General features: G+C 40.7%; 3 protein-coding genes and 1 long non-coding RNA gene across 5 annotated transcripts in view; 3 read left to right on the top strand and 1 right to left on the bottom strand.

Annotated features, from left to right (window-relative positions):
• LOC140346947 (uncharacterized) lies at positions 1-733 on the top strand. Its single transcript, XR_011924346.1, has 2 exons — positions 1-265; positions 611-733. It is a non-coding gene; the product is annotated as an uncharacterized lncRNA (long non-coding RNA).
• A 972-nt stretch (positions 734-1,705) lies between these two features.
• On the bottom strand, positions 1,706-4,139 carry spring1 (SREBF pathway regulator in golgi 1). Its single transcript, XM_072433052.1, has 5 exons — positions 3,533-4,139; positions 2,742-2,898; positions 2,511-2,662; positions 2,269-2,382; positions 1,706-2,113 (listed from the first exon to the last, which is right to left on the bottom strand). Exons 1-5 carry the CDS (start codon positions 3,629-3,631, stop codon positions 2,030-2,032), a joined length of 606 nt encoding a protein of 201 aa, XP_072289153.1. The 5' UTR covers positions 3,632-4,139; the 3' UTR covers positions 1,706-2,029.
• Positions 4,140-4,168: 29 nt separating this feature from the next.
• rnft2 (ring finger protein, transmembrane 2) lies at positions 4,169-16,092 on the top strand. Of its 2 annotated transcripts, XM_072433050.1 has the most exons (10): positions 4,169-4,311; positions 4,398-4,472; positions 5,055-5,578; positions 5,642-5,718; positions 5,918-6,018; positions 8,662-8,815; positions 12,505-12,654; positions 14,977-15,042; positions 15,132-15,233; positions 15,587-16,091. In XM_072433050.1, the coding sequence occupies exons 2-10, from the start codon at positions 4,426-4,428 to the stop codon at positions 15,719-15,721; spliced, it is 1,356 nt and encodes a 451-aa protein (XP_072289151.1). In that variant the 5' UTR covers positions 4,169-4,311; positions 4,398-4,425; the 3' UTR covers positions 15,722-16,091. The 2 variants fall into 2 exon arrangements, with proteins under 2 accessions (XP_072289151.1, XP_072289152.1); XM_072433051.1 differs by lacking the exon at positions 4,169-4,311 and having other exon boundaries at positions 4,399-4,472; positions 15,587-16,092.
• A 2,366-nt stretch (positions 16,093-18,458) lies between these two features.
• Positions 18,459-24,800, top strand: part of fbxw8 (F-box and WD repeat domain containing 8) — a 36,000-nt gene continuing 29,658 nt past the window's right edge. Inside the window, exons 1-4 of the mRNA XM_072433540.1 lie at positions 18,459-19,028; positions 19,566-19,670; positions 20,053-20,217; positions 20,408-20,496. Of these exons, the coding sequence (XP_072289641.1) occupies positions 18,603-19,028; positions 19,566-19,670; positions 20,053-20,217; positions 20,408-20,496 (785 nt within the window). The 5' untranslated portion in view covers positions 18,459-18,602. The remainder of the gene's footprint in view (positions 19,029-19,565; positions 19,671-20,052; positions 20,218-20,407; positions 20,497-24,800) is intronic.

Raw genomic sequence — 24,800 nt, 5'->3', positions numbered from 1 at the left:
TTCAGAAGAATTCAAATCCAGCATGCATTACAAAGCAGGTACCTTATTCTTTTGGCTAGTGGTCATCATTCTTTACTTAATTTCACTTAACTCGTGTTTTTTGCATTTCAATTTTGCAGGTTTGGAGATAGTTTTGCCCTGGGTGTTAGTCATGCTGCACACTGTGGATCCAAGTCACTTCCCAAAGAGTTTCGGTTTATCATGCAAACCAAAACAACTGGCTTCTTTGACCAAACGGCTTGTGGAAATCAGTTTAACTCAGTTTGTAAGTAGAGCTCCATGTAACAAAAAGTTCTGTATGTGAATTAATATTTGCATGTATTTTTAAAATATAATTATTTCTTAATTTAATCTCCGGGTTGTACTACAAACAACCAATATTTTTTGTGCATAGCTTGCAACACAGAGTAAAGTAGATACATCAGAGGTCAAAATTACACAGAGCTTCACAAAGAGTCCAGTCTTTTGTATTTGAAGGTGTTCAGAAGTCTTCAGTTTAAATTTGGGGTAATTTTAGGACAAAATAGACCCTTTTGATAAGGGGTTAGTTAAAAGCTTTAACTTTTTTGTCACAAGCGCAGTATGTTGAGTGGATCTGTGTTGTTTGCAGGATGAAGCCAATGGAAAGCACATTGGTACCTGGCTGCCTGGTTTCCCTGAGCTCACTGTGGAGCAGAACTCCTCTGTTATTGGGGCTAAAGTACAGTGCAGCCTGCTTTTTTTAGCCCAAGGTCTAGAAAAGATCCTCGATGACCAGTGTAACGATCTGAACCCTGAAGACGTGTCCCTTCACAGGGTGCTGAAGGAGTCCGTGTCCAGAGTGGGTTTCCTAGCATCTTGTTTGCAGGATGTTCTGGGAGGGAAGTGCTCACCTTCTCCTGCACCACCTGAGATGCCCCCGAGAACCTTTGAGAGGAAGCAGTGGTGCCACACTCTCCTGACAGCAGCCACACACTATCTGCAGTGGCTGCAGACCCGGCTCCCAAAGCCAAGGTCCAAGAAGAGCTGGAGACTACACCCCAAGCAAAGAGCCATCAAGCACCGAGCGTACGTAGAAGGAAGTGGTCATCTTTTTTAACAACAGTCTATTTACACTGTCAGAATTTGTAACATTTGAATGGATTGTAAATGTCAATGTTGAAATCTTGTTTGATCTTTTTGCAATAAAATGCTCAACGCAAAGTATCAATTTCTAAAAGTGCTTTGTCCTTTTTGGCCAATCCCAAGTGATAGTAATTAATCAATGTGCCAAATGAGAGGGCCTTCCATTACATTTCCTAATTATGCCAGTTTGTTTTCTCAGCCTTCACAATGATTAATTGTTTTACTCTGGCTCGGCTCTCCCCTGTGAGCTAGTGTGTTGCCTGAGGTAAGGCAGATAAAATCACCTTTAAAGAAGTCACTGCTTTGGACTCCAATTACTGTACACTGGTGAAGCAGTGGACAGATGGACAGCGCTGGGAAAGGCGATAAGTCTGTCAGACTTCAGTCAATGAGATATGGTACAACAACCAAACTGTAACAAAGATTAATGTGGGGCACCTTCTCCTCAAATTAACCGATCAATTAAAATTTAATTAGAAAGTTTCATTATTTTCAAAGACAAAAAAATATATTTTTTTTATGGATTATGTTAACACTGTTGTATTCTAGGTTTTCTTTTTTGTTTTTCAACATGAAAAAAAAGTAAAATATTTTGTGCAACTTTAAAAAATAAATAACTTTAATAAACATGCACAAAAGACAGATTGACACATACATTGTTGTTCTACAATAAAAACAAAACATGAAGTTTGTCCTCAATGGAAGAAATGTTTCCTTTGTCATGAAATGAGCTGCCAGTGATGATCATCATGGATGAATGTGTGAAAATGTTGACGCACTTATGAAGTGTAAATAATAGAAAGACACAATCAATATTGTCCCATTTGAGGTCCATTTACGTGTCTCATTTCAGCAGAGGAATCTGAAGAACAGAGCTCCAAACAGTGGTCTGTAAATGTACCTCTGTAGTTTCAGAGACAGAATGTCATATAGGAAGCAGCTCTGGTGGGCTCTCGCCATAACAGTACTTGGCTTGAGGATTTCGATAGGTGTTTTCATGTTGGACACTCTGCAGAAATAAACAAATATATTAACAAAGTTACTAAATGACAGCTTTGCAATTCAAACCTAAAACTAATAAAAAACATATTTGTATCATCATAGATATCAATAGTCTATTGTGGTTAATGACTTAATACATTTTGTTTCAAACATCAAACATACTTGTGAAGAGGTTCTACACTTTGCCAGGCACAATTCAAAATGATCTTCTACAGCTGTGAAGAGATTAGTGAAACCTTCTGCAGCCCGGTTCAAGAAGTGCTCAAGTAGAAGTTGCTGTTGAACAGAACAGAGATAAGAGGAGTCAATTTATCAGTGGAGATTTCGATCAGGTTCCTATAGCGTTTGGAGCTTGTGATGGTTATCACATATGTACAAAACTCGTCAGTGATGAGGTAGATTACCTTGTCAGGCTGGAGGCAGCAAGATACGCAATATTCGTATATGCTGCAACAACCATTGGCAAGGCAGCTTTTGCAAATGTACTGCCTTGTGCTGGGAGCATTGACATTACAGCAGCCGTTGACCAGCAAATCGTTTCGCTCGCAAACATAACCTGCAAAACAGAATTGTTATCCTGTAAAAATATGGTGCATTAACCAAAAGCAGGATCTACTGTAGAATATCAGTAGTACCGAGTTCATCTGTGAGCAGGGTTTTTCCCTGAATCGAGTTTCTACACTGAGTGATCTGTCGGCTGCTGTTGCCTAGGTTGAAGCGCACTTTCCATGGGATGCGGTGGTCGGAAACCTTGACTTCCAAGAGTGTTCGATCCCTTATGGTCCTTTCCTCCTGAGGAAAATAAGAATTGTTAAATATAGTGTTTAATCACTTACCGGTACTTAAAATCACCATTAATACTACGCAACACATCGGTTTTTCACGAGAACCAATAAACTGGGAGCGATCTATTGTATAAAGATGTTCAAAAGGTAGTCTTCTAAACATTTTTTTTTTTTTTTCCAAATCAAAACGTTTTCAAGTTGAAGGAGCTGGTCTGAGAAGCTAGACTGGGGGCCAGTTTTGCTCAGAGCAGGATAAAGTTTAGCTATAGACCAGCTCCTTCAAATTGAAAATTACTTTTGGATGGATGGTTGACTTATTGTTTAATAGATGATTGATGGTACAATACATTTTGGAGCACAATATTTATTGCATGTACATTTTATTTGTATTAGTGGGGATATTTTTAAATAAAATAAATTAATAAGGAAAGCTTTGAACGAATAAATAGTTTATATGTATATAGCATACATTTTCAGATACTGTATACATATAAAACAATGATTTAATGGCATTATCCTGCTTTATTGTTATTGGCATAATATTCGTTTATCGTGATATATACTGAAGCAATATATCATGCTTCAAAATATGTAATCAGGCTTAATATTGCACAAATACGCATCTTGATTGGCAAAAATACCTGTTTAAATGTACTAGTGAGGAAATAGATAAGAGACAACCCAAAGACCACACCGAGCACCCAGCGCTTCCTCAGCAGGCGTCGCAGCATCATCATCATCGCATGGCCTTTGGAGACTGGGAGCTCCCAAACAGTCTTCCTCCGCGACTCTTGTGTTGAGGGCTTTCTAACCTTCGAGGCGATGCAAACCCCAAGTGCCAATTGTATAGTGTAAAAAAGGTTTTGGTGCAAGGTCAGCGCTTGGTCCCACAAATGTCCTTGGAGTTAGCCCATGATTAGGATTTCAGAGCGATCCACAGAGCAAAAACGTGAGAAACTTAGCCCTGAAATTGATTGAATGCGAGTTTGTAGGCACGCAGATGCAAGTAGCTTCTTCTGTTAGCGTTGTTAGCTTCACTTTAGCGTCGTAGCACCGCTATATCTCAGATAAGAATTAAATAATGCGATTTTCGAAAAATTATCCCACTACGCTGTGTTTTGACCCTCGATACAACAAAAAGCGCCTAAATACAGCGGATTAAACAAAAGCTGTTGTACAGTATATGCATTCCCAGCATACTTTGACAGCTAAAACAGCAAAACATATATTCAACTTGCGGAAGTGGTGGGGCGCAAGGATGCCTCTGATTGGTTTATATGGATCACATGTCCTACCCTACAGGAAGTGGTTGACGCGGGGGACGCAGGGATACAGGGCAGCGTCTCAGCATCACCACAAAGCCTCCCCATCAACGACACCAATGACCAGCCAGGCAGAAGTGATGTGCGAGCATATTCCGGTAAAAACACGCCGTCGTTTATTGATTTGCAGGCTCAAATAAAACGTAAATCTAATGAATAAATGGCCCTTGGTGTTGTTTTTCAGAGCTGGGCCATGTGACAGGTGCTGTGCAATGCAGAGGAGACATAGCAGCAACACGGATGGCATGCCCTCAGAAAGGTGGGAGAACAGGCCATCGAGTTTTCTATTATGATTGTCGACAAACACTTATTGTTTCTATTGAAGCATGTCTGGGTGTTCTATGGCCCAGTGGTTCCTAATTCAGTGAGCAAAATAGATGGGTTTACTAGTAGTCTATTGTCAATTAAGATAAGATAAGATAATCCTTTATTGTCCCACATGGGGAAATTTAATTGGTGCAACGCAGGTAGATACAGAGGTAGATACAGAAGAAAAGAACAGATCACTTATAGGAAGTCTGAATTATAAGCTAATTTTATAACAATATGTATCTCGTCATATATATTTCAACGTCAGATAATATCGTAAGGCCTCATTAGTCCAGCCTTTTATACTGCTTTGTGCACAACCCCTCCCTGAGGTTCAGGCCAATTTAGCTCTGGGCAGTATAAAGTCTAGCTTCTCAGACCAGCTCCTTCAGATTGAAACATTTCTTTCAACATAGTCCAGATGACTACCGTTTGAAATGTTTTGTTTTTTATGTCAGAAAATATTCCATTTCTTCTTTTAATATCAGAAACAAAAACAACAATTAGCCATGGGTTTTTTGTCTTTTCCCAGGAGCCGTAGCCAAACCCTGGGGTCGGAGAGTAGCCTGGATGAGGGTGGTGTGTTTAACTGCTTAAAACCGGAATCGCCAACCTCACCGCAACAGATCTTCTCTGGCCTGGTGGGCGTTCCCTCCTGTTCCGTGTCCTCAGCTCAATTCCAGGCGGCTGGCTTAGTCCTGGGCTCGCCTCCTGACGTTTTTATCCAGATGACCACCTCTTCCAGGGATGAAGGTGGCCCCCATCACAGTGAGGTTGGCCCTTTCCTTCCTCGTCCGCCTCAGCACCACCACCACCACCATTCCCATCACCACCACTTCCACCACCAGCCCCTGCAGCACCGGACCCCCTCCCTGCTCCAACAGGCCACTACAGCAGCTGGCTCTGAGAGGCATGGCTCCAGGGAGGACTCTCAGGAGGACCAGGCCACTCCAGCTCCAGCGCTGTCTGAGCTGAAGGCAGTAGTCACCTGGCTGCAGCGAGGCATCCCCTTTATCCTCATCCTGCTGGCCAAAGTCTGCTTTCAACACAAGCTAGGTATTTATTTCAACTGTTTTGAAAAGGAAAAATAAGATCCATCATTGTTTTTCTCTCTTCTAGGTTTAGCCATCTGCGTGGGGATGGCTTGTACCTTTGCATACGCCAACTCATCTTTAAAGCACCAAGTTGCATTAAGGGTAATCATTTAAAGTGTATTCTATATGATTTTAATTGATTTGTTAATGCAAACTACTCTGTGCTGGTGCTTTTTAAATTTGTTTGCATTTTGTTTTAGTCTTTTGTAATAGAAAGTGTCTTATTTATCAATATTGCTCTTCTTCTAATGTTGTGATGAAGAATTAGAATTGTGTGAGTGAATCTCATCTGTGTTACTAGGAGCATCGCTCTCTGCTAGTTGCTATGTGGATCCTGTTGTTCCTCGCAGGAAATATAGTCTATATCTACTACACGTTTCGCAATGAAGAGCTTCAGAACAGGTACACATATGCACGAATGGACTGCGTTACCCCAACTGCTGTCATTTCTTGTGAAATTTTGGGGGTGTTTGTGTTCTAGTTTTACCCTGTGAGTAATTTGTGTGTGCGTGTGGTTTATTAGGCCCGAGCGCCACAAGCTGGCGAGAGGCCTATTAATCTCGTAAGGCCGTGCGAAGCACGGCTGCGAAAGTGAAACACTCACTAACGCACTCCTTCACTCATGCACGCCCCGTGCATACTAATTAGTAGTAGGAAAATGGAACATTACCGTTGTAAACGGGCGAAGCCCGTGCAAAAGTGCGCACTAAACGAGCACTTTACATTGAGATGACGACCACAAAGCGGTCGTCATCCCCATATAAAGCACTCATTTGCGCTAAGTAGCTCACGAATACGTTCCCCATCTCTTGCATGTTCCGTGCATATAAGCATGTAATGCAAAAATTGAACATTATTACTGTATAGAGGGCCAAAAACACAAAGTGGGCGGAGCCCACTCAAAATTAACGAAAGTACCCGTCAGTGACCAGGGACCCACACCAATGTATAGTTTATGATATTTGAAAAATGGGAAACATTGTTTTCGCATCGGAATATTATTAGGCCCGAGCCCCAGCAGGGCGGAGGGCCTATTGCTCCTGCAACGCTGCCGAAGGCACACGGTCTCTGTGTGCTGGAGCCGCACATTCGACCGATATTTGTGTTCATTTGCACTGGTTAAGAACAGCATTGTACATGTCCAATGTGTCACTGTCTTAGTTCTTAGACAATGAGGGCGCGTTAGCGCCATCTCTGTAAAATGCAGAGAGCAGAGTCGGAAGGCCGGCGGCCCGCGAGGGCCGTTGGATGCCGCTTGCGGCTTTAATTAGGCCCGAGCGCCACAAGCTGGCGAGAGGCCTATTAATCTCGTAAGGCCGTGCGAAGCACGGCTGCGAAAGTGCGCACGTAGTGCGCACGAAATCGAGCGCAAAGCGCTCGCCCACTTCCAAACACTCACTAACGCACTCCTTCACTCACGCGCGCCCCGTGCATACTAATTAGTAGTAGGAAAATGGAACTTTACCGTTGTAAACGGGCAAAAGTACGCCCTAAACGAGCACTTTAAATTGTAAAGCACTCATTTGCGCTAAGTAGCTCACGAATACGTTCCCCATCTCTTGCATGTTCCGTGCATATAAGCATGTAATGCAAAAATTGAACATTATTACTGTATAGAGGGCCAAAAACACAAAGTGGGCGGAGCCCACTCAAAATTAACGAAAGTACCCGTCAGTGACCAGGGACCCACACCATGAGGTAGGAGAAAATGTATAGTTCATGATATTTGAAAAATGGGAAACATTGTTTTCGCATCGGAATATTATTCTTTCTTTCTTTCTTTCTTTCTTTCTTTCTTCTTCTTCTTCTCGGGACCAACCCCCCTATTTTTCACCCAGTGAACATTGACGAAAAGTCACAAAAATTTGCACACCTCTAAAAATGGTGCCTCTCTACATTCTGGCTATTTCCTTTTTCTAAAATAAAAAAAATTGGCGCGTCAGCGCCCCCAAATGTACCAAAAATGCATTGAGAGATGGGAAATGACCCAAAAAAAATCTGATCGTAGAATCATGAAATTTGGCGCAGAGGTAGATGGTGACAAGAGAAGTAAAAAATATTATTACGGCAACGCCGTCCGCCCAACCAAATGTCGGCCATATTGCTTCAAAAATGGCTAAAATGACTTCGGAGTTTTTCCAAACGTCGTACTTTTACGAACTCCTCCCAGGGCGGTGGCCCTAAAAAGCTGAAATTTGGTGAAAATGCTACTGAGGAGTGGGACATCAAAAGTTATCCATAACCTGTCACGGTCTCTGAGCGGCGAAGCCGCAAACTGTAGCAAGAATTTCAGAAATCTCCCAAATTTTACATTTCTGCCGTTTGCGCAGATAAAGTCCGAATTGCGTCAAATAAGAATCAGTTGTTAAACTCTTTGCCCTAAACCTACTTGAGGTGAAATAAATTAATTTGGAGCCACAGCGCCCCCTACAGATTTTATATGGAGGTTAAATGTTTAGTTTTGCGAAATTATATGAAATTTGACACACAACTCAATTTTAGAATCCCCATCAAAAAAGTCGATGAGACCCATGTCATAATTGTTATGGCGTTGCCGTAACGATGACCGAAACCTTCCATGTTATTCCAATGGGGAAATCGCCAGAACATGTTTACACTTTAGACTTTCACAAACTCCTCTTAGGGCGTCAGCCCTATTAACCTGAAATTTGGTGAGACTCATCTTCAGGGGTGGACCATCAAAAGTTATCCACATTTTTATTCAAAGAGTCACGGTGTCTGTGCGGCAAAGCCGCACATTGTGCCAAGAATTCAAAATAAAATTGCTTTTTGATGGTAAAACAAAGGGGAGAAGATGTGACAGCGTCACAGATTCAGCAGTAGGCGTAATAAAAGGACAATTGGGCCTCCTCTTGCGGCGTGGCGGCGGCGTAGCGAGGGCCGATCATTGCCGCTTGCGGCTATATTTATTATTATTATTATCATGTCTTTTCCTGAATATTTGTTGTATTTTCTTTACTATTAACTTCACAATAATACTACTTGTTTTACTACTTGTACTAAGTGTTTTTCTCTTTCTTCTAGCCTCATATTTGCCAAACCAAACCTTGACAGTTTTGACTTTTTTGATCTTATTTGGATCGTGGGCATCACAGACTTTGTCCTCAAGTACTTCACCATTGGCCTGAAATGTTTCGTCCTTTTCCTGCCCAATATTATGTTGGCCTTCAAATCTAGGGTAAGAAATGACCAAACCCAAAAAAGCTGTAGTACATTGTGTTGTTGATCCAGCTCTTGGTTGGTGTATTATCTTAAACAGGGTTGTAGTTGAGTCACAATCCTTGAGGTCAAGTCCTCATTTATCAAGTTCAAGTCAAGTCCAAGTCAAGATCTCAGGTCTCCCAATAAAAATCCTCATTTTACAAGTTCAAGCTGGTCATTACAATAAAAGAGTCAATTAAAACCGAGTCCGAGTCACAAGTCCTGCCCATTTAAGAGTTTTCTTTTTACTTTACCAATTGTGCACTAACACAAACTAACAAGTTGGCAGTATAAGGGCTTGAGAGCTTGAGAGCTGTAACTAGTGAAGTTTAAGTCCAAATCCAAGTCCACTTGCCTGAATATCAAGTCAAGTCACAAGTCACAATCAAATATTTTGTACTGTTTTTATTTTTTTAGAGCCTAATATGCTATTTATATGTATATTATATGTTTATAAGTTACCACATACAACCCCTTGAGGAGTTTGGTAACCATTTATCACATATATTATTTTTAGGTGAAAATAAATAAATAAATAATCGCTAACCATGTTTAAGTCGAGTCACGAGTCCCAGAAGTGACTTGAAAATAAGTCACTAGTCCTACATCTCTTCAAACCGCTGAACTACTAAATTATAGCATGTTAATACTGGTAATAGTATGTGTTTGTGTGGGCACCAAAAGGAAATCATAATCTTGAGTTAAAATTAATTCCAGGACACAAACTCTGGTCCCTGTTATAATCATTTTAAATTAACCCTATGACGCCGTCACACAACTAATTACTACCCTTCTTTGATGCCTAGAGGGCATTACTCGAGGCACCTGTGCCTGAGGGGTGTAAATTGCTTAATAGCTCGCATATAGCTATTTGTTCCTATAAGTAAGGACTTGAACATTTTAATCCATGACTGATGAACAGAATTTCAAATAAGCTTAAACATAAGCACAGTTTGATCAAACATGAAGTCAGTACTTCCATGTGAATTGTGCTAAGCTACATTTAAGTTCGTAACTTTTTGATTAAATTATACATTTGTAAATGTTTTGGTTACTCTTCCCACTGTGAGTAAGTCGATAGTGACAAAAGCTTTATGTTGATAACATTGAATGATTCGAGCATTTGCACTTTATTCGCTTTACCTTCAAATATATATTGTTTTTGTAATGTTGTTTATTTTTTCGAAGTGACAAAATACATATATTATTAAATGTATTATCTGCCTATCATTAATCTGATTTTATATGCATTTTACACCCAAACCGTTATTCAGTACTCAAGTACTTCTCCTTTTTAAAAAAACTTTATAATAAAGTAATGTTACTCTTACTTTAGTACACATTTTGCCTACTCTACCCTCTTCTGAGAATACTGTACAATTAATCTCATTAACGAGAAATGGAAATTGTAAACCATCCAAACTAAACTTAAGTCTAAATTAAATGGTCCTACAATGGGTATTAATTTTCAACATCTAATGAAAACCTCCATAGTGGGGACAGTGCTGCGGGCTCCCAGTGTGCGGCTGCTCTGTATTCATAAGGTCTGCACCAGTCGAGTGCAAAGTGCAGCCTCAGGCCAAACAATATCAGTGCACTCAATGAGATGGACAGGTGTTGCTCGGATTCATCTAGTTTGTGTGTAGGGCAGCAAGGGCAGAGGACACAAATTATTAGGATGAACATTTTCCACTGATAAACGTAGCCACGGGCCTATCAGAACCACAGCAGCCAACAACTGAGATCATTTGCCCTCCAGGGGTTAGCAAGAGTGAGCTCATCCCTCCCCGGACCTGAACCATTACCTGTTCACTCCATTCACAACAAAAACATACACACACGTCTTGTCAACTGTCTGTGATTAGCTCTGACAGGAGATGTGCCCTGATTTGGTCTCTGTTAACCCAGGCCAAGCAGTGTGGACTTGGTGTGAAGTAATCTGAGTGGATTTGCTGCCACATCAACGTCTGGATGCAAAAAAACATTCTAGCATAATAGCAGTTCTCAATACAAGTGAAAACCGGTTCTATTTAGTCATATGTTGTTGTTAGCTTAGTCGCATTTGTCTTTGTTTCCCTGAACTAATATAAAAGTAAACATTCGGACAAGGTAGTTAGTACTTTAGTTATACAAACATTAATTGTATTTTTTTTTTTGTTAATTCTTGTATTAAGGCAATGCAAAAACAACATAATAAAAGATATTTCCAAATCCAAATTTCCACCTTTTGCAGTTGAAGCAAAGCAGAAATGTGTGTAAACCACCTAAAATAGTGTTTTATGTTAAAAACCTATTAAAGAAAAATCAAATGGCTGGCAGGAACTCTACTTTTTGGCCTCAGTCCAAACCTTAGATTTGACAGTTTCTGCGTGGGTGTGATGGGCACAGTGGGATACCAAGCTGAGGGGACAATACAGAGGATGAATTGGCTGCTAGCGTGGGCCATCTTCCTCTACCGACCAGGCTGCTTACGTCTCTTCACTTCCAGTCATCAATCTCTGTCAAATACAATCCAGGAAGTCATTACACACGCTGGGATGCCACAGGGGCAATCAGTGAATCAAGATTTAACTTTTGTCCCCAAGAATTCTGGGTTAGAATTTGCCTTTTAACCGTCAGATTGCAGACGTATTGACTAAAATGAATATCTACATTTTTAAAAAATGGTCCCAATAACGATAGTCAGACATATTATGTCAAGCCAACAGAAATGTATCAAAACATGGCATGTCAACATATTAGTTTAGATTTGATTACCAGCATAGTGAAATGCTTATAAAATTAATCACAAACATGCAGAAATATCACCATGAATAACTAATAACTTATAAATAATAAATTAACATATTTTTTTATTCATAATCAGTTAATCAAAACTATAAAAGATATACTCAATATTCAAACAATTTTAATGATGCATCTCTATATATAGAGGGCTGCACAGTGGCAGAGTGGTTAGTGCTGTCGCTGGGTTCATTCCTGAGCCAGACCAACATCGCATGATCTCTGGGTGGAGAAAATTTTTAAAAAAGGAATTCACTTTTATAAGTAAGATTCCTAATAGGGGGTCTGCAACCTGCTTTCCTTCATGGAGATAAATAAGTTTAACAGTCCTGATAAAACACATGTCCTTGGAGACAAGCATCTCCACCACTAGAAAAGTTGCAATATTATGCTAACTTTCAGATACTAGAACTCAAGTCTATTCAGTCCCCAATTCTCATTTCAACAGTTGAGTTCATTTCTTGCGTCTGATTATGGAGGGCATTGCAGGTCCTCTCGAGCCGCTGTGTAACCCCCGTAGGGCTAGGCTTAATGCAGGCGCGGGGTAGCAGGTGGAGAGAGCGGCTGCCAGTTTCACAAACAGTGTGGGGAAATTGCACATACTGCTGTGAAACTGTGGCGCTCTGGACCACCGCCATGTTTGGGCTGGAGGCGTGCTGTTTTTTAAGCTTTTAATACCGCACTGCACTTGACTAGATAGAAAAATGGCCCGAAGCTGTTGAGTCTTTCCTGTTTTTGATGAATTTTTATTGTGGGATTTCATATTTAAATCCTTAAGTAGTTTTGTCCACTTTTGAGGGAATTGGTCAATCAATGCTAGCTTACCATATTTAGTGAATGTCTATCAGGCTGCCTCCTGAATAATTTGGTATGTTTTTACAGGGAAAGTGCTACCTGCTGATTGAAGAGCTGAGCCAGTTGTTCCGGACTCTGGTGCCCATCCAGCTCTGGTACAAATACATCATGGGGGAGGACCCTTCTAACAGCTACTTTCTAGGGGCTGCACTCATCATAATCTACAGTCTCTGCAAGGTATTTTCTTTTCATCTAAGTGTTTGCCTTTATGAAGTTGGCATCATATGAAAATAAACACCTGATATGAGAAGGGTGGTCCCTGCTCCAACTAATGTCGAATGTCGTTATGTCATTTGGCAATAAAGATGAGTAATAATCATAAAAACAATACATTAATAATAATAATAATAATAATAATAATAATAATAAATATAGCCGCAAGCGGCAATGATCGGCCCTCGCCACGCCGCCGCCACGCCGCAAGAGGAGGAGGCGCTAACCCAATGCCTACTGCTGAATCTGTGACGCTGTCACATCTTCTCCCCTTTATTTTACCATCAAAAAGCAATTTTATTTTGAATTCTTGGCAAAATGTGCAGCTTTGCCGCACAGACACCGTGACTCTTTGAATAAAAATGACTATCTTTTGATGGTCCACCCCTGAAGATGAGTCTCACCAAATTTCAGGGTAATAGGGCTAACGCCCTAAGAGGAGTTCATGAAAGTCTAAAGTGTAAACATGTTCTGGTGATTTCCCCATTGGAATAACATGGGAGGTTTTGGTCATCGCTACGGCAAAGCCGTAACAATTATGACATGGGTCTCATTGACTTTTTTGATGGGGCCAAAATTGAGTTGTGTGTCAAATTTCATATAATTTCGCAAAACTAAACATTTAACCTCCATATAAAATCTGTAGGGGGCGCTGTGGCGCCAAATTAAATTCTTTCACTTCACTTTTTTTGGGTCATTTCCCATCTCTCAATGCATTTTTGGTACATTTGGGGGCGCTGACGCGCCAATTTTTTTAATTTTAGAAAAAGGAAATAGCCAGACTGTAGAGAGGCACGATTTTTAGAGGTGTGCTAATTTTTGTGACTTTTCGTCAATGTTCACTGGGTAGAAAATAGGGGGGTTGGTAAGAAGAAGAAGAAGAAGAAGGGTAAGAAGAAGAAGAAGAAGAAGAAGAAGAAGAAGAAGAAGAAGAAGAAGAAGAAGAAGAAGAAGAAGAAGAAGAAGAAGAAGAAGAAGAAGAAGAAGAAGAAGAAGAAGAAGAAGAAGAAGAAGAAGAAGAAGAAGAAGAAGAAGAAGAAGAAGAAGAAGAAGAAGAAGAAGAAGAAGAAGAAGAAGAAGAAGAAGAAGAAGAAGAAGAAGAAGAAGAAGAAGAAGAAGAAGAAGAAGAAGAAGAAGAAGAAGAAGAAGAAGAAGAAGAAGAAGAAGAAGAAGAAGAAGAAGAAGAAGAAGAAGAAGAAGAAGAAGAAGAAGAAGAAGAAGAAGAAGAAGAAGAAGAAGAAGAAGAAGAAGAAGAAGAAGAAGAAGAAGAAGAAGAAGAAGAAGAAGAAGAAGAAGAAGAAGAAGAAGAAGAAGAAGAAGAAGAAGAAGAAGAAGAAGAAGAAGAAGAAGAAGAAGAAGAAGAAGAAGAAGAAGAAGAAGAAGAAGAAGAAGAAGAAGAAGAAGAAGGTCACTGGTCACTGACGGGTACTTTCGTTAATTTTGAGTGGGCTCCTCCCACTTGGTGTTTTTGGCCCTCTATACAGTTATAATGTTCAATTTTTGCATTACATGCTTATATGCACGGAACATGCAAGAGATGGGGAACGTATTCGTGAGCTACTTAGGGCAAATGAGTGCTTTATATGGGGAGGATATATATGCTCGATTTCGTGCGCACTTTCGCAGCCGTGCTTTGCACGGCCTTACGGGATTAATAAGCCTCTCGCCAGCTTGTGGCGCTCGGGCCTAATAATATAGTTTGGCAGCCACTCTTCTGACAATCATCCTATTCAAATTAAATTCCCAAAAAATTTTTGGTCTGATTCTTTGTGGGAAGTTTTTTTTTGCAGCAATATTTTTTGCCATGAAACATTCCAGCTGATAGTATACTGTTTTATTTTGTTCAAGATGAGTCATGCATCGGAAAACTGACATAGTAAAACAAAACCAAATCTACTCGTCAAGATTCATGTTATTATCAGTAAGACGTTTGATAAGAAACCGTGGGAGGACAAATTCCAATAATTTTGTCGTTTTACAAAACCGCGCACACACTTGGTCCTAGAGCATCCTTATACGGAGGTGATTAATGCTAACGGTCGATTTGTCACCTGATGTCACTATGGAATGAATTCATATTTTTATATTTTGATAATGATGTTGATGTCTGTGGAAAATGTCTCACCTCCTCAGTTAGTTCAAATCAATCAAATTTATTTATAGAGCACAATTCATACAAAGTGCTATTCAAAGTGCTTTACAATGTTAAAAACACATTATAAAAAACCCACACAATACAGTTTATAAAAATATGAACTGTTCAAATTAAGTTCTACTGTTTTTCAGTCTTTCGACATCTGTGGTCGTGTGTCTGCCATACGCAAGGCATTTGTAATCCTTTGTGGCACACAGGTGAGATTCCTTTTTTTTCACCCCCAATTTAAGGAAATATTGTCTTTGAGTTCAGAGCGCCACAGTTTAATGATAATTTCTTCGTCTAGAACTATGGAGTGCGAGCTGGCAGCCAGCAGTGCAGTGAGGCTGGTGACATTTGTGCTATTTGCCAGTCTGATTTCAGAGACCCCATAGCGCTTCTCTGTCAGGTAAGAAGTCATTATCTACAAGTAACAAAACCAAAACCTGAGAAAATAGTTTTAACAGCAGTTAAACCGATATGCTAAATGACCAAGAAAATTCATATAGACCAAGACAACCGATTGTGAAGCTGTGGCAGATGATTATTGCTGATTACATGGGCAATATTTAACATAACCTCAGTTAAATTCGTTTAAAGGTCCACTATGTAACTTTGTCATGGAGATATTGCTTTGCCTGGAATGTTCCACAGTATGGCACTCTGAGGAGACAAACAGATGACGCCATCAGGTCATCAGGTCAGATCTGTGGAGAGGTGACCCTGCTCACTTACTGTTGTTTTTACATTGTTTCTTTGCAGCATGTGTTCTGTGAGGACTGCCTGTGTCTTTGGTTCGATCGGGAGCGGACTTGTCCTCTCTGCAGAGCCACAGTCATCGAGACCCCGCGATGCTGGAAAGATGGCACCACCTCGGCTCACTTCCAAATCTACTAAGCTTCATCAGTCCACATACATCCTGTGTACCATGTGGCCCGCTGTAAACAGTGGTAGACAATCTGCTGTGCTGAGTTTGAAACATGTAGTAAGGCATTTTAAGGGAAAGGTCATGTCTCTGGGTGATGCAAAATCATTTTCCAGTTCTCAGTATAATTTGAATGTATTTAATTAATTTCTTTGAATGAATGTATGACTGAAAGAATAGATTTATTTGAGTGCGTTCATGTGGAAAAATACAATTCAAAGAGAAATTCGTCCATCAATATCTTTCAGCAGATCTCAAAAAGGGAATGAGAAGACGTGTCAAGTCCTTATCAAAGTTCATCCTTTTTCCTGTGTTCAATTTTAAACTAATATCATCCAGCTTTCTTTATGTTTGATTATATCACATTTAAATTCCTCACTATATTAAACATATATTCAAGTCTGAAATAATCATATTTAACTCAGCTTGTCATCTTGTGTTTTTGAAAAAGTTACTCAATAAACCACCTGCAATGAGCCTGTACATTCTGCTTTTTAAAAAATAAACATATATGTATTTAATAATCAGAGGACACAGAAAGTATTTTTTTCCAAAAACATGACTTTACTAAAATCATTATAAAATATTTCAGTTATTAAAGAAACATTTTACAAACAACTTCATTATTTTTGTACAGTACAGTCATTGACAAATTAACTTTTTTTTTATTAGAAAAATGAGACAACTCACAGCATAGCTTATATCGTATATTTTATAACAAACAAAAACCACATAACACTGCATTTAGAAAACGGTTGATGCAAAAGCGCTGGAAATTTGCTACATTATCTAAACACTGTAGAAAACATTTATAAAAGCAACCTTCCTCTCTGTATTTACATGTTCAATAGCTTATAGAAAAAGAGGACAGCATAGTGCATTGTTTACAACTCTTTGTAACCTGTACCTGCATCACGTGGTTAACTGGGTTTTCCCCGCTGGAAACTGGTGCACTCATACCCGAACAGGGAGTCTGAACTGGGAGTCTGATGAGCACGCTCTGCTCTCTGGTCTACCAAGAGAGCATTACATCACTGTTTAAGACTGAGGCAGAGGCACGCACAGGAGCGCTGCAGGCAGGACGCGCTGCTGAGTAAAGGGCTCAAGGGCTTCATTGACATCATCAGTGTACAAAATGTATCCATAAAAGGCCTGAGTCGTCACTCTTGTTTGTTCAACCCCAAAACATGAACAAAAAGCCCCGGTCGCATCTTCCAACTTTTTTTTGCTGACCGACTTTCGTCCCCAACTTGGATGGACCGATCTTCCAGCTGAACTGCGCAGACATGTTGTTTCATCGTCTGGTTTCACTCCTCAAATGCCAAAACGCACCGTCTAAACAAAGAGAAATACCGTAAATGACCTTTATTAAGACTGAGTGCACATGTGAAAGCCACAAGACAAAATATAGTCTCGATTTCATTAGTGCGTTTCTTTTACAAGCAGGCTGCATGCATGTGACACTTCGTGACCTGGTTGTCATTGGCTACATTTACGTGTCCAGTAAACAACAACAACAACATCAACAACAAAAACTCATAATTAGAATACGATCACTCAATAATTATATCTGATTTTGGTGTGTGTTTACATGCACAAAGATAGTCTAATAAAAACACAAGATACACTTGGTTAAACATTTTTTATAGTAACTATTCTAACATTTTCTCTTTCATGTTTGTATTATTTTGTCCCTTGTGCATAATTTTCACTCTCAACAGTTGCACATATCGGAATAATCATGAATAAATCTGCAAACTTAGATCAACTATAACTTTTCAAGAATCTGATAACTCCAGAAGTCACATAGATTAATGCTCGGTGTGTATGTGAACATATATCCATAGTCACGCGATTTGATTCGAATACCTGTTGTGTGAATCATGCTTAAACAGGTCAGCCTCTTCAATCACACGCACATATTGCACATTGTTTATTTCACAAGGCCACGTGAGTTTAAAATGTCCCGTGGGTCGTTTGTCGGACGCACCTGTTGCTGACCGGCGCCCTACAGGTGTCGCCTGGTGAAGAGCAGCACGAGCACGGCGAGGCTCCACAGGGCGCTCCTCAGGTGTCCCTTCCCGCTAAACCTCACCGAAGACGTGTCCTCGCCGGCCAACCAGCTCTTCTCCATTTGGTCCCCGACTCTTCTCAAACGGGACGCGACCACCTGAGCCACGGAACAAGGCGACGGACCCCGGGGTAACGACGAGTCTCCCGGCATCAACAAAGGCTGGTCTATCTGCAGCCAGCACATCTTTCTTGCAATAAACAGCACTTTTCTTTTGGTCGCCAGGATAAATGACTCTCTTTTTATCCTCATCCAACCTTAGACTGTCCCCTCTCCCGCGCGCGCTCTCTCTCTACTGTATTATTCATTACGGTGTGTCACATGGTGTGGGGTTTACATCATCATCTTCTCCCAAAAGAGAAGTGCAATGGTTAACTATTGAATCTCTCCTGCCCACTTTCATCTCCCAAGTCTTTTGTTGTGCAGCATTCAGTTCAGGAACATTGTGTTCTTAGGTTTAGCGTTCACAAATACATGTCAAATTGTTGTATTTTAATGTATAACAATTACGTCTAGTAACACACATGAATCTGTTTTGTAGAATTTGTGTGCATTTATGATTTAATCTGCCACTCGACAATGTTCAATAATAAACCTGCGGAATTAAAATCATGCGGAACTTTGGTTGCCGTGCGTGTTGTTACTCGGAGTATTTACAAAGTAGAACCGCTACTTGTTTTGGTATTTTGCACTCGTCTTTTCCACTTCTCTGTGTTGTAAAATATGCACTTTATATCTTATTTAAATATGCTGTTTATTATTGGTTAATAACGGTGTATAAAATGGCAGAAGACGGGGACCTTTCTGCTTTTAGGGAACGCTGGAAAAAAGAATTAACTTGCAAAAATGATTCCGATTCCATTAAAGATTCAGGTGACGTAAGACAAAAAGACTCAAAAAGGCGTTATTTTGTGGAGACGGATGAGCAAACAGACGATAATACTGGTTGCTTTAGTCGAACAAATAAAGTTTGTTTAGATAAAGATGACAATGCGAAGTCAGAGGATGAAGATCAGCCTAGATACGTTTCCATAGCGAGGAGTTTACTGAATGGACGGACGAGCCCTCTGTTGGACAGGATCGAGGAGGACAGATCTAAAAGGAGAAGACCGAAAGACACGGGGACGTCACTGCAACATCAGCATCTGCAGATCAAGAAAGTCAAGAGACAAGATCTGCAGCTGGTAGATCAACTCATTGCGGATCTGGTATGAGATTATAACAATAGTATATCTGTAATTTTGTAGTCAAAACTTTCAAATAACCCTAGAGTAATTAGGAGTGGGTGATATTGACATTAGCGATATTCAAACGATATTTAGTGATTCCAACAGTTGTTAAACCTATTAGTTCAGGTTTAATCATCAGATAAATGTGAAATGTCTGCAACATAACCTTTTGTAGAATTGTGTGCCATTTAGATGGACCAAAGTCTTATTGTCAGACTAAACCTTTTCTGAACTGGCTTGTGTTCAAAGTTATGAGATGCATGTTGGGGCAGCACAATGTATTGCAAAAGTACACAATAATCAATATTGCAAGAATTTAAATATATTGCAATAACACCAAGGTTCTCCATCTGACAGAAAACTACAGTTTTTAACATTTTTACTTGTTCAATCTAAATTAGTCTAATCCTGGCTTTGTCTCCGTAAAGTTTTTATTGTGACAGAGTTTAACTTGAAAAGTGTAATTGCGCACCTTTAATAACTGCTAATGTTATTATTGTTCCTTTCTTTTTTCAGAACGAGGTCAATGACATTCCGTTTTTTGATAGAGACTTGCCTTATGAACTGGCATTACACATTTTTCAGTATCTTAACTGCCTAGAGCTTGGCCGATGTGCCCAGGTAAGTGTACTATGATTTTTATTTTGTTTTGTTGTCATGCTGATATTTAGAAAGATGTATTTTGTGTTGTTTATGCTACGTCATTTTGGAGGGTTCAGTGAATTACTAAATCTGTTGTTTTTGTTGGTGACCTAATGTTTGTTTGGAATATCTTTATTACACCATAGTAAGTAGTAGGGCTTTTATAAAATACATTTCACTTTACTTGCATTGATACGTCAACATTTAAACATTAAAGGAGCAAAGGATTGATGAAATTTAGTGAGATGGATTTACTGCAATAGAGTCAGTCTGGTTTGGCAGCCAGTGCAGTGATGTAGTAAAAGAAGTGTGTAATTTATGTTGACTTAATCCATGTCTAAACTGTCCAACCTCCTCCCAGGTGAGCAAGGCGTGGAGTGTCCTTGCAGAGGATGGAGTTCTGTGGTTCAGGTTGTGCATGAGAGCGGGCTTTCATCTGGATGCCACTGTGTCAGACTCCCCCTGCTGGAAGAGCACGCTACGGGACTTCAGGAACTCAGCCAAGACTGTGTGCTCCAACTGGAAGGTCTGGTCCGTCTGCTCCACACCAGTGATCATTAGTGTATCTCCTAGACATTCATTAGTCCACTAAGGTTTTCTTTTAACTATAAATCAGCGTTTGCAACATTAACAGATAACACATTTTAGACTGCTAGACTTTATCTCTATCTATTGTGCTGAAAAGTGAGAAATTCTGAGTTCTGGTGTTCTCCTAGAATCGAGTGGGTTCCATCAGTCAGCTACAGTTTGAGCTTGGGAAGGTGCTCTGTGATGTCGACTCATGTGAAAACTTGGTTTTTGCTGGGTAAGTGGCATTATTTTGTATTTCTGTACTTCTAAAGCTGTTCAGGTGCTCCTCCATTCTCCTAGTCTTAACAGCAATAGCTTGAATAGCTATTTCCTAAAATTGTCCTTATCTTTGCAAAATACTTTTAGTATATGATATAAAATTGTTGTTGTCGACAAATTCTTAGAAAATATTTACTGTTTTGGTGACTTTTTATATTGATACATTATAAAAGAAATATTGTTGTTTATTGAAACTAATCTTAATATTAGAAAATAAATTTAAAAATCAACTCATTATTACAATTAGTCCAATGATATTTCACTAATTTGCAGTTAATTGCTTGTATTATGCAGAGTTGGAGCCAAAACAGTCACCTACATTGTAGCATTAGTCATTTCTAGAATAGAATAAACACACAGGTGTCTGATAAAAAGGCCTTAGGAGATATTAAGACTCGTTGAGCTCCAGTGAGCTCAACGAGTCGATTCCCTTCAGTCCCACTATGTCCCAACGGTGATGACTGTGTTTCGGTTGTAGACAAGAGAGTGTGAGAATTGTTTGATAACAAAACACTACGTACGTAACTAAATGTCACAGATACATAACCTACATTTTACATTAAAGGCGCAATGGACGATTTTTCAGCAATTTGAGAACGCAGGCGGAAGTGCGCATGCGCACTCCCCCGTGCGGACTGATACAACACACACGTGCGTTTGTTTATTCAAATAAAATCAAATCAAATCAATTTATTTTTGTAAGGCCCAAAATCACAACAACAGTTGCCTCTGAGGGCCACAGGGAGAAATGAATCAACAATGTCTGTGGTGGCGATGGAGTCAGACAATGTCTGTGGTGGCGAGGGACGATGTCCCAGGGTCCTCTGTCCTTAGACTCTCCTTCTCGGCCAGGAAAAACTACAAAAAAAAAACTCTTTGGGAAAAAAGCGTAGAAACCTGGAGGAGTTCCAGTGAAGGAGAGATCCGACTCGGACAGACGGACACGAGGAGACTGGAGCTGGACCCACTCTTCAGGCAGATGAGGGACCGACTGAGGCGAACTGGACCCACTCTTCAGGCAGATGAGGGACCGACTGAGTCGAGCTGGACCCACTCTTCAGGCAGATGAGGGACCGTCTGAGTCGAGCTGGACCCACTCTTCAGGCAGATGAGGGACCGTCTGAGGCGAGCTGGACCCACTCTTCAGGCAGATGAGGGACCGTCGGAGGCGAGCTGGACTCACTCTTCAGGCAGAAGAGGGACCGTCTGAGGCGAGCTGGACCCACTCTTCAGGCAGATGAGGGACCGTCTGAGTCGAGCTGGACCCACTCTTCAGGCAGATGAGGGACCGTCGGAGGCGAGCTGGACCCACTCTTCAGGCAGATGAGGGACCGTCGGAGGCGAACTGGAGCCACTCTTCAGGCAGATGAGGGACCGTCCACACAGGGCAGGGACCACTTCACCAGGGGAGGGGCATCTGGGTCCACAGGTCCTCAGGAGTGAGAGAAAGAAAAGAAGGCGGTGAACAGTTTGCAAGTGGAATCAAAAAATAAATATTGTTTGATAGCATAAGTAGTCAGAAGAAGAAGAGGATAGTGCTCAAGCTGTCATACTTCCCCCAGCATAGTTACTCCTAGGGCAGCGTAGCTAAAGCTGTGGGTTTATGTTTCTGTTCCTAACTAGTCTGACCATAAGTGATTTCGAAGAGGAACGTTTTGAGCCTGGACTTAAATGAAGAGACTGTGTCAGCATATTTAACATGGGTCGGGAGCTGATTCTATAACACAGGAGCTTGGTAGCTAAACGCTCTACCTCCTACTGTACTTTTAGAGACTCTTGGCACCACCAGAAGGCCGGCATTCTGAGAGCGAAGAGCTCTGTTTGGATGATATGGTTCTATAGCATCTTTGAGGTAGGATGGGGCCATGTCATTTATGGCTTTGTAGGTCAAGAGTAGAATTTTGAATTTGATTCTAGACTCGACGGGGAGCCAGTGAAGAGACTTCAGCACCGGCGTAATGTGCTCTCTTCTTTTTGTTCCTATTAGTAATCTTGCTGCTGCATTTTGAACCAGTTGAAAGCTTTTTATGGAGCTTTTAGGACACGCTGCAAGCAGGGAGTTACAGTAGTCTAATCTAGTCGTTACAAATGCATGGATAAGTTTTTCGGCATCACTTTTAGGCAGGATTCTTCTGATTTTGGCTCTTGTTGCGCAAATGGAAATAGGCTGTTTTACAGACTTGATTTATATGAGCTTTAAATGAGAGCTCCTGGTCAAATAAGACTCCAAGGTTTCTTACAGTAGAACTGAAGGCTACACTGACATTGTCCAGTGTGACTATCTGCTCAGATAGAGAGTCTCGTAGATGCTTAGGGCCAAGCACAATGACCTTGTTTTTTTCAGGGTTAAGAAGCAGGTAGTTTAGTGTCATCCAGGTTTTTATCTCCTTCACACAAGTACTAAGTCTGTCTACTTGATCGCTCTGATCAGGTTTCATTGATAAATACAGCTGAGTGTCGTCTGCATAGCAGTGGAAGTTAATGTCATGCTTTCTGATAATGTTGCCTAATGGCAGCATATAAAGAGTAAACAGAATTGGACCGAGTATCGAACCCTGTGGCACACCGTAAATTACTTTAGAGCTTGGTGAGGAGCTCTGGTTTACATTAACAAATTGGAACCTATCAGATAGATAGGATTTAAACCAGCTGAGGGCTGTTCCCAGGGCCGGCCCAGCCTATAAGCGAACTAAGCAGCCGCGTAGGGCCCCGAGGCGTTAATAGGGCCCCCAATCTGGCAACCCGTCTCATGCGAAGCGCAAGCGCAGCGTGCGCCACTAGTGTAGTAGCGCTGCTGGCGCGGCAGCGCACACAGCGGTAACATATAACACACAAACCGCATTTATTTGTAATGACAATCTGGCAACCAAGACACCAAACCTGCGCTGATTGGTCAACTTCATTGTGCGCGAGCAGAACGAGAGCAAAACATAAACACAACAGAACATGGTCCTCATGTCCAGAAGAATATATCTCCCGGTGCCGAAAAACGAAAGAAGAAACTTCTTGACGATGTAAAGAAACTGCAAACTCAACAACACTCTCCAGGTATTGAACTTCTCTTACAAAGAGACGGTTAATGCTGCTGTTTGAAACAACACGATTCTGTCACGTTAGTTCGCTCAGGCTGGAGGCGACGAGAGCTCTGCCCCGCGCACAATAATATGTGTCTGAATGAAAGATAATAAGATTAACATTTACACCAGCCCGGTAGTGTTAGCTGCAGGTGAGGCCGGTGAGGGGCGTCTATGCCCCGGGTCACTAAGAGGCGGAGATCTGGTCCGGACGAGCGCCGTCTCGTCCAGAACCTCTGACGTGAGACTTTGGAGTGAACAGTGTGCGGCCCCTGTCCCGGGCCCCTGTCCCGGGCCCCTGTCCCGGGCCCCTGTCCCGGGCCCCTGTCCCGGGCCCCTGTCCCGGGCCCCTGTGCAGCCTCAGTTAGAGATGAGCGGGTTTGAGTTTGTGTCCCTCTCTCACATCACCATGTGTGAGATCAATCGTGACTCGTGATGTCTGTTTGACTTCTTAACGTGCAATAAGAGGAACGTAAAGGTTTATGCACGTCAGGTCCATCAGCCAATCACATCGCAGCATTGTTTCATGCAGGAGTCCAGTGTGTGGTGTTCTGATCAGAACCAACATTTATATTGTAATTAACTTTTAATAGAGCAATAAAACATTTCAATTTATTTAAAAAGCATCATTAGACTATTTGTTATAAATTATAATAAATTGATAGTGAAAAATAACCAGACATATTATGATTACGTCTGTTATAGAATAATACTATATATTTTTATATAAAAGTGGCAAAGTTGCAGAAACGCAGTCTCTTCACTATAGCGAGGTTTGGACCTTCACTTCTAGTTCTGGTCATTCTCTGGGAATAACATGTTTGTTTTATCAGTGTTAATTGTTAATCAAGCAATGCTTATGCCATTTATTTAATTTAATATAACTTGTTTTGTCACTTTGGCAAGAAGGAACAGTTGGGAGCTGTAAAAGATAAATTAGTAAGGATAACTATTACTTTTACATTTTCAGTTAAAATGAATCAATTTGACCATAATTATTTTTCATAGCCAATATTGTATTGAGTAATTAAGTACACTAATGTATTAATAACTGGCTTTAATCATTTTCTCCTGGCACAGTTTCATCACATCATCATTTTATAGCATTACAACCTCAACATTTTACTCTTACTTTAGCCGGCTGGACCACATTAAAATGCAGCAGAAGACCCAAAAAGGTCTGAAA

Source organism: Eucyclogobius newberryi, unplaced genomic scaffold, assembly GCF_026437365.1.
Source record: "Eucyclogobius newberryi isolate DKJ021-1_F unplaced genomic scaffold, fEucNew1.0.hap1 SCAF_6, whole genome shotgun sequence".
NCBI lineage: Eukaryota > Metazoa > Chordata > Actinopteri > Gobiiformes > Gobiidae > Eucyclogobius > Eucyclogobius newberryi.
This window is presented reverse-complemented; position numbering and strand designations above follow the sequence as displayed.